This window comes from Mandrillus leucophaeus, unplaced genomic scaffold (assembly GCF_000951045.1).
Source record: "Mandrillus leucophaeus isolate KB7577 unplaced genomic scaffold, Mleu.le_1.0 Scaffold410, whole genome shotgun sequence".
NCBI lineage: Eukaryota > Metazoa > Chordata > Mammalia > Primates > Cercopithecidae > Mandrillus > Mandrillus leucophaeus.
The window spans coordinates 330986-339868 of NW_012104366.1; the positions used below are offsets into that span (position 1 = coordinate 330986).

The following is an 8883-nucleotide window of genomic DNA, read 5'->3' on the forward strand; positions in this document are numbered from 1 at the left end:
TGGGTTTGAGACAGTCTCACTCTGTTGACCAGACTAGAGTATAGTGGCATGATCTTGGCTCACTGCAACCTCCACCTCCCAGGTTCAAGTAATTCTCCTGCCTCACCCTCCCAAGTAGCTGGGACTACAGGTGCCCACCACCACACCCAGATAATTTTTGTATTTTTAGTAGAGATGGGGTTTCACCATGTTGACCAGGCTGGTCTCAAATTCCTGACCTCAAGTGATCCACCCACCTCAGCTTCCCAAAGTGCTGGGATTATAGGCATGAGCCACCATGTCCAGCCTGTTGTTTTAAGGGAAAATCAGAAGATACAAAATTAATTGTACATAAGGATTTCATTTACGCTAATATCTGGATATTAAAAATTTAGAAGACAAATTTAAAGCTGATAATGAGAACTGTTCTCTTTATATTCACCCTTATTTCCAAATTTTATACCATTCTCATACAACATTTTTATAGTCTCACACACACACAATGCTCATTTTTTAAAAGCTCCTTTAAGGACATCAGGAGCTTAACACAGCAAGAAAACCTTGCTTGATGCTTTGGAAAGCAATAAGGTAAAAAGTTATCATGAAATGGATGCTCAAGGCCAGACGTGGTGGCTCATGCCTGTAATCCCAATACTTTGGGAGACGGAGGCAGGAAGATCACTGAGTCAGGAGTTCAAGACCAGCCTGGCCAACATAGTGAAACCCCATCTGTACTAAAAAAACAAAAATTAGCCAGGTGCAGTGGTCCACGCCTGTAGTCCCAGCTACTTGAGAGGCTGAGGCAGGAGAATCGCTTGAATCTGGGAGGCGGAGGTTGCAGTGAGCCGAGATTGCGCCACTGTACTCCAGTCTGGGTGAGTGCAAGACTCCGTCTCAAAAAAAAACAAAAAAAAAAGAACAAAAAGCATACGCACACAATTCCATAATCAGAGACAACCACTGCATCATTTTGTTCTATGTCTTTCCACATCGTGTGTCCACAATGCAGAATGTCCAAAGATCACAAGGTCATGGACAAACACGTCCAGTCAGGTCTAAGAACAGGTGACCAAGCACAAGAGTCATAGTCCAGAAGACTCATTTTTGCGAAGCTGGAAGTGTAACACCATCACTCCACGTGAATACGTCCCTGGTCAGCTCCAGACATCCCTGGCATTTTTTTTTTCCTTTGGAAGTTCAACATTTTAGAAGACCCAGCACAGAATCACAGTCTAATCGGTCACCCAGCAGGGCACCCCATCTATTGGGCCTCACTCACCCTATCACATAAGGTCTCCCGTTATGCCCCAAGAGCTGACGTGCTCAACAACTGTGGCCCAGGGTCTTTCTGAAGAACGTCCATTTGATCCAAAATTTACAAGTGACTCACTCCAGAGAGACGTGGTCTTTATCAGAAGTGCCATCTGCCCAGGCCACAGCTGGGTCTTAAGAATTGTAGGTTGGCCAGGTGCGGTGGCTCACGCCTATAATCCCAGCACTTTGGGAGGCTGAGGCGGGCAGATCACGAGATCAGGAGATCGAGACCATCCTGGCTAACACAGTGAAACCCCGTCTCTACTAAAAAAATACAAAAATTAGCCGGGCGTGGTGGCGGGCGCCTGTAGTCCCAGCTGCTCAGGAGGCTGAGGCAGGAGAAAGGTGTGAACGTGGTGGGCAGAGCTTGCAGTGAGCCCAGATCACGCCACTGCACTCCAGCCTGGGTGACAGAGCGAGACTCCGAAAAAAAAAAAAAGAATTCTAGGCAACCCCCATCTCCCAACAAAGGGATCTCTTCCCTTATCAAACAAAAACCAGTTAGTCCCATTCTGCCTCAAAACCCCACTGCCCTGAGAATGACAATTATAGAGGCTTCCAGCTCTTCATCTTCATGCTCCTCTGCCTTCCTTTCTTCCGACATGGACTTCCACTTATCTCATTCCTCTCAGATCTTTCTGCCAAGCTCTCTGGAAGACCCACGCCATAGTTAATAAAGTCCTGTCGTTCTTCTGCCCATTCAAATTCTGAAACCTGGCTCTCCCTGAGAATGGGGCCTCCCTGCCATCGGTCCCGCTGTGAGCTGCTCGCATTCCACAAGCCTCACCCAGCCCACAAGGCCAGGAGCTGCTGCTGACATGCTCCTCGTTCCACACAGCCGCGGACCACCATTCCTCCCCCACCCTGTGAAAACCCTTCTGAGGTTCGTGCCATCCAGTGACACACTTCCTCTATCTCTCCACACAGCTGTCATCCACTGACAGCTCTGCCATTTCTCCTGATGCCCTGAAGATTCAAGCAACTGGCTCTCAGGCTTCCTTTCCAAGTCCTTCCACAACCTAGGTGCCTCGAGATCCAGGTGGCTCACACACACAACACCAGCCTCTAAGCAAGCAATGTCTCCTTCCATTCCACAGCCTCTCCCCAGACTGTCACCAGGCAGAAGCCCACACATCTCCCTCTAAACGGCATCCCTTATATTTCACGCTCTTCCACTTCCCAAAATCCCTGGCTTCTCAGCCTCTTGGGACCTAAAGTTCCTAGACATTCCATCCATTCGTGTCTTGTCTTCCTTCCTTCTTCACTCAGCATCTGTTCCATGGCCCAGAACTTCAATCACTTACTTACAGCAATATCTAAACGTTACCTCCACACTGCCCATTCACTTGCCCTACCAGACCTGGGCATGTGGGCACACTGCTGGAGGAGAAACAAAATCAAGCAAACACATGGACAGACACGATACATTCTACAACGAGACCCTCCAACACTGCCAGGCACTCTTTTCATACTCCCTTAAGTCAGCTCACTCCCACATTGTCCGAATCAGTTATTAAAAAGCCCATAAAAGTTTGGAAAATTTCTAATCCCCAATTCAAACCACCCCCACCCTTAGAAGACTTCATCATCTACTCAGAGAGAAAACTGCAGATATAAGCAAAGAAGCCCTTAACTTCCTGCCACAAAACAAACTTCCCTTCCTTCTCCACAAACAATGGAAAAAGTACACCGCCCCTTCAGTGGCAACTCTAGCTTCCTCCGCCTTCCTGGGAGCCTCCATCCTACTCTCCAATCTTCAACCTAATGCCTTCTTCTCTACCAATACTGGGCAACTGGCACTTAAACAAGTCTCTTTCATCCTTAAAAACAGCAGCAGCCCCCACCAAAAAAAAAAAAAAAAGCCTCCCTCTCCCTCAAACCCACACCCATTTCTGACCACTGCTCTCTATGCTCGCTTTCATTGCCTAAATCCTAACACTCTTGTCTTCTCTCTCATCCCTCACTCACTCTAACCTACTTGGGTTCTGCATCACTACACCAATGAAACTGCTCACACCACAGTCAGCAATAACTGTTGTCATTAAACTAACGTCCACTTTGCACTGTATGTAATTCAGCCTCTAAGCAGCATTTAGACTCTGTTGACCACTGAGGCATTTAGAAAGAGGAACTAGTTGGGGTGTTATGGCTTTTTTTTTAATACTCCACTGGTAATGAGGCTAAACACAAGAAAATAATAACCCTTGAAGGGAGTTGAAGGCTCGCCTCTGTTTCCTCACCCTCAAGTCTATTTCTGTATTGTCAGTTTCAACCACATAGGCCACGCTACTGGACCACAGTGTTGGTTATCAGGGCCATCCCTCTCTTGAAAATAATGTCTTTTGGGCTGGGCGCGGTGGCTCACATCTGTAATCCCAGCACTTTGGGAGACCGAGGCAGACAGATCACCTGAGGTCAGGAGTCCTGTCCAAAATGGTGAAATGCCATCTCTACTAAAAATACAAAAATTAGCCAGGCATGGTGCTGTAATCCCAGCTACTCAGGATGCTGAAGCAGGAGAATCACTTGAACCCGGGAGGCAGAGGCTGCAGTGAGCAGAGGTCATACCACCGCACTCCAGCCTGGGCAACAGAGCAAGACTGTCTTAAAAAAAAAAAAAGAAAGAAAGAAAGAAAATCATGTCTTTTGGGCAAGATTATTAATATTTATTATCTCTAGAATCAGAGAGACCTGGACTCAAGTTCTAGCTCCACCACCCATGAGTTGTATGTCTTTGAGCAATTTTCTTAACATCTCTGTCTCTCAATTTTCTCATTTGTAAGATAACAGTATTTATATCTACTTCACTGAGTGTGAAGATTCACTGATAATATACGTAAAGCATTTAGCACAAAATAAATGAGGGCACATCCATACAATGGAACACTACTGCACTCTTATAAACAAAAGAATAAAAGCATGCTTACTGGCATTTCCAACATAGAAAGATGTTCACAATGGATTAAGTGAATTGGCAGTATACAAAACACTCAATTTTTGTAACTGGATGAAGAAAAGTAGTATAGAAAGTCACCAACGATTATTTACTGCTGGTGAGCTTATAGGCATTCTTTTATTGTTTTAGGTTACTTGCACTTTTTTTTTTCTATAATGAACATACATTACTTATATAACATAAAAATAAAAGTTTCAACTGCAAAAAAGTACAGTGCATGGTAAGTGTCCAATAACTAGCTGCTGTTATGATGTTACTTTCTTGGAGTCTGCAGAAAAAAAGAGCCAGAAGCTGCCTGCCCTAAGAAGGCCTAAACTGGCTCTCCACCACTGGGGAAAGAAGATACTGGTACCTTCGATTTGGGTGGATAATTCTTTGCCTACATTGGCTGTCAGCCCTCACTCATTTTAGCTCAGGCGAAAAGAGCTCTGTACTTTGTCCAATCCGGGTCATCAGGAATCTGAATTAGGACTAGAGCATCAAAGCCTTAAGGTAATAAAGCAAAGCATTTGTACAACCTTGTCCTCTGACCATTAACTTTGTTTGAGGACCTCAGCAGAAGTGGAAGGCCCGGGACAGGGTCACGTGTTGGGATCCCATGTTCCTCCTATTTGTCCTCTTTCTCTCATTCTCACACACCCCTACGATATCCTTCAATACAACTTCAGAAAGAAGCCTCTGAATGCACCACCAAAATATAAACCCGGCGTCACTATTAGAAACAGGAAAAGAAGACAACTCTCGTTTGAGATCAGAAGTGAAAGAAATGATAAAAAGTAAAACTCAGTTCTGCAACAAGATTATCTTGAGGTGCCGGCATCACAGCCAAGTGAAAATGTGCTGCTAGAACTTGGAAAACGTTACTCTAAGGCATTTAATGACTTACAGGAAATCAAGCCCAGGAGAAGGGACAGAAATAAGAACAGAGAGGGAAAAAAGATAGGGAAGGAAAGAGAAGAAGCACAGGAAAGACTGGTGAGTTGCAGCTGCGCGTTGGCCTCTGAATCAGTTAACGGCAGTCCTGCAGTATTTGCATTCTGGGGCAGAAGAACCAAGAAGCCAAGGGAAAATGTCACAGTGGGCAAGCACTGCTGTGCCAGCAAGGCGGTCACTTTGTCATTTGGCTGTTTACAGTACCAACTCAAAAAAAAACAGGCTTACCTTTCACTGACTACAGGGTAAAAAATAAGGCCACCCTAGAAAAAAATAAACAAATGGATATAATTCCTGGAAATATGTATATTAACCTAGATCCTCTGAGGAAGTAACATATGTAAGCATCTAGCCCAACGTCTGGGCTAGGCGCCCAGTGGTTTAGTGGGGTAAGACTGTGCGTGTGCACACGTACATAGACAAAGCTTTACATGCAAACCTGGTGCAGAAAACAGGGTAGCAGATGGACACAGTGGCTCATGCTTGTAATCCCAGCACTTTGGGAGGCCCAGGCAGGCAGATCACCTCACAGCAGGAGTTCAAGACCAGGCTGGCCAACATAGTAAAACCTCATCTCTACTAAAAATACAAAAATTAACCAGGCATGGTGGCACACACCTGTAGTCCCAGCTACTCGGGAGGCTGAGGCAGGAGAATCCACTTCAACCCAGAGGGCGGAGGTTGCAGTGAGCTGAGATCGTGCCACTGTATCCTAGCCCGGACAACAGAGGCAGACTCTGTCTCAAAAAAAAAAAAAAGAAAAAGAAAAGAAAAGACAGAGTAGTAACATCAAAAAACTGGAGAAGGCTTAAATGTCCATCGAGAAAAGATACTATATAATTATTGCATAAATAACTAGGCAGAGATTGAAAGAGTAAGCTAGACATGGTCATATAGAACACAGAAAGGTCTTCAAAAACACTATAAAATGGAAGGGAACGTTGGAAAGCAATATTACACCGAAATCTGAATTATATACATTCTAACTATACATGCGTGTGAATACAAATGCAAAGAAAAATGACTAGAAGGACACACAGCAAATTTTAGCCATGGCTGCTTTTGGCAAGAAGGACAAGCTAAGTAAGCAGGGCTGAGGGAGGCTCCCTGCTTCCATTCTGTATATGGCCTTCAGCATTGCTTCTTTTATTTTTTTACAAATATAAAATTTTCATCCAATAAGAGATGAAGAAACACAACTTGAGTATTTTATTCCCTGCTTGTCTTCCCAAAGAATAAAAGGTACAGAACTTACAAAACTTTCAAAAATAATTTTTTTCTACAATGAAAAAGAAAAAAGACACAGTAAAAGACGAGAGACATGCTCATCAGAGCTCCTCTTAATGCCATCCATAAAGACATCATCTATTAAAAGTTCCAAAAATATCTGTAAATCATTCTTTGTTATGTGACTTGTTGGGGGGTGGGATACCAAGAAATAGGATAGCTTCCTGACTAAACACATTTTTTTTTTTTTTTTTTTTTTTTTTTTGAGAAGGAGTTTCACTCTTGTTGCCGAGGCTGGAGTGCAATGGCACAATCTCGGCTCACCACAACTTCCGCCTCCCAGGTTCAAGCAATTCTTCTGCCTCAGCCTCCAGAGTAGCTGGGATTACAGGCATGCACCACCAAGCCCGGCTAATTTTGTTTTTTTTTTTTTTAGTAGAGATGGGGTTTCTCATGTTGTTCAGGCTGACCTCAGGTGATCCACCCGCCTCGGCCTCCCAAAGTGCTGGGATTATAGGCGTGAGCCACTGCGCCTGGCCTACTAAACACTTTTTATCCCAAAACATAAAGTGATAATATGAATTCTCTCCCTAGTAATGTCAATATTGTCATTCTTCCTCTAAATATGTGGCTTTCAACTGATGGGGGCGGTGGGGTGGCAATCTTGTCCCCCAGGGAACATTTGGCAATGTCTGGAGACATTTTTGGTTGTCAAAACTGGGGACCAAGAGAAGGACACTCCTGCCATCTCAAGGGTAGAGGACAGGGCTACTAATAAACACTCTACAGGACAGCCCCCACAGCAAAGAATTCTTCAGTCCAAAGGGTTAATACTGCCAAGATTGGGAAACCTTGTTCCAAGACTAAAACAATATTCAAAAAATAATTTTCATAAGTAACAAATGATACATTAAAATTATTCTTTTATAAGTGGAATTATGTAAAGAGTATGGTTTTAAAAAATTAAAATATAGGCTGTACAGTCCTACAAATTCAAATTAGAATCCTGGTTACCAACTTTGTAACTTTGAGCAAGTTATTTGAACTTTCTACCTCCATTTCCTCAACTGAAAAACTGTAACTAAAGGATATAAGTTTTAAGACTGTTATGATCTTGGCTGGGCGCGGTGGCTCACGCCTGTAATCCCAGCACTTTGGGAGGCCGAGGTGGGTGGATCAACTGAGGTCAGGAGTTCGAGACCAGCCTGGCCAATAAGGTGAAACCCTGTCTCTACTAAAAGTACAAAAAGTAGCTGGGCATAGTGGCACACGCCTATAATCCCAGCTACTCAGGAGGCTGAGGTAAGAGAATTGCTTGAACCCTGGAGATGGAAGTTGCAGTGCGCTGAGATCACACCACTGCACTCTGGCCTGGGCAACAGAGCAAGACTCTGTCTCAACAAAAAACAGAAAAAGAAACCCACAAAAAAACTGTTATGACCTTAAGTTAATTAATCAATTAAATCTCAACACCTGCCCATTACCTATTTGACACATACCAGAAAGACAGTAAGTATTAGTTCCTGTCTTCCCATTATTCCTCCTCCTGCTACCATCTATCCCACCTAGGCCAAATTTTATTCATGGTCTCATCACAGTGATTTAGGTTGATACAATGATTCATAAATTTCAGAAGTAATATGATATTAATATGTTAAATAGTATCATGGTAAAAAATAAGTGCAAGTATAGGGATTAAATGTTTATTTGAAAAATCTTAGTCATAATTTCTTCCTCATTCTAAGATTTAAAAAACTATTATATATAATCCTTTCATCTGAATTACACCTATTCTCTCAAAAAGCCACACCCACAAGTGTGATCAAGGTGAACAGAGTTGTACAATGAGAGGGAGAGCAAAGGCAAAATTCACTGAGGTAGACCCCAATTCCCTGAGACCACTCAACACAGGCATTCTGTAACACAGGGACCTACTTTGGTGGTGATCCTATAGGTGATGTAGGTCTCCATCGTACACACATGCTTCTTGGGATCATCGACTATAACGAAGAGATCTCTAGTCTCACCATCAATGTCATCATCAAGCTGAAGTCTGTTGAGAAGGGAAGATGAAGAAGCGGGACTTGAAGTACCTGCTGGAGTACCACCGTTGGGCAAAATGAGATCCTAAAAGAAGAAAAGAGTACCTTAAAATTAAATGAAAACACACACAGGAGAATATCAGCAAAAGCAGCTGGTTTAGCCAAACCGATAAACACTTCTAAAATCCAAAAATAACTTTTGAAACACCTGAGCCTCTCCTTACTCAGTGGTTTCTTGAGTGAACGAATCTTTTACGACCAAGAGAAACAAACTATGGTAGTGCTTTGAATCAATTTCATGCCAATTCATCTTTTAGGAGGTGCTGGAGAAACCAACATGAGCAAGTAGTTCAAGGGCAGAGAACATAATAGCCCCACCATCATCAAACCTCAACAAGGAAAGATCCCTATGAGTATACTCTGTTTCTACCC

The 8883-nt window shown here is 43.4% G+C and overlaps 1 protein-coding gene across 1 annotated transcript in view; it reads right to left on the reverse strand.

The window, feature by feature from the left end:
* The window catches only part of SNX30 (sorting nexin family member 30), a 110665-nt gene that overhangs the window by 71458 nt on the left and 30324 nt on the right, over positions 1–8883 (reverse strand). The window contains exon 2 of the mRNA XM_011992462.1: positions 8345–8536. Within this exon, the coding sequence (XP_011847852.1) occupies positions 8345–8536 (192 nt within the window). The remainder of the gene's footprint in view (positions 1–8344; positions 8537–8883) is intronic.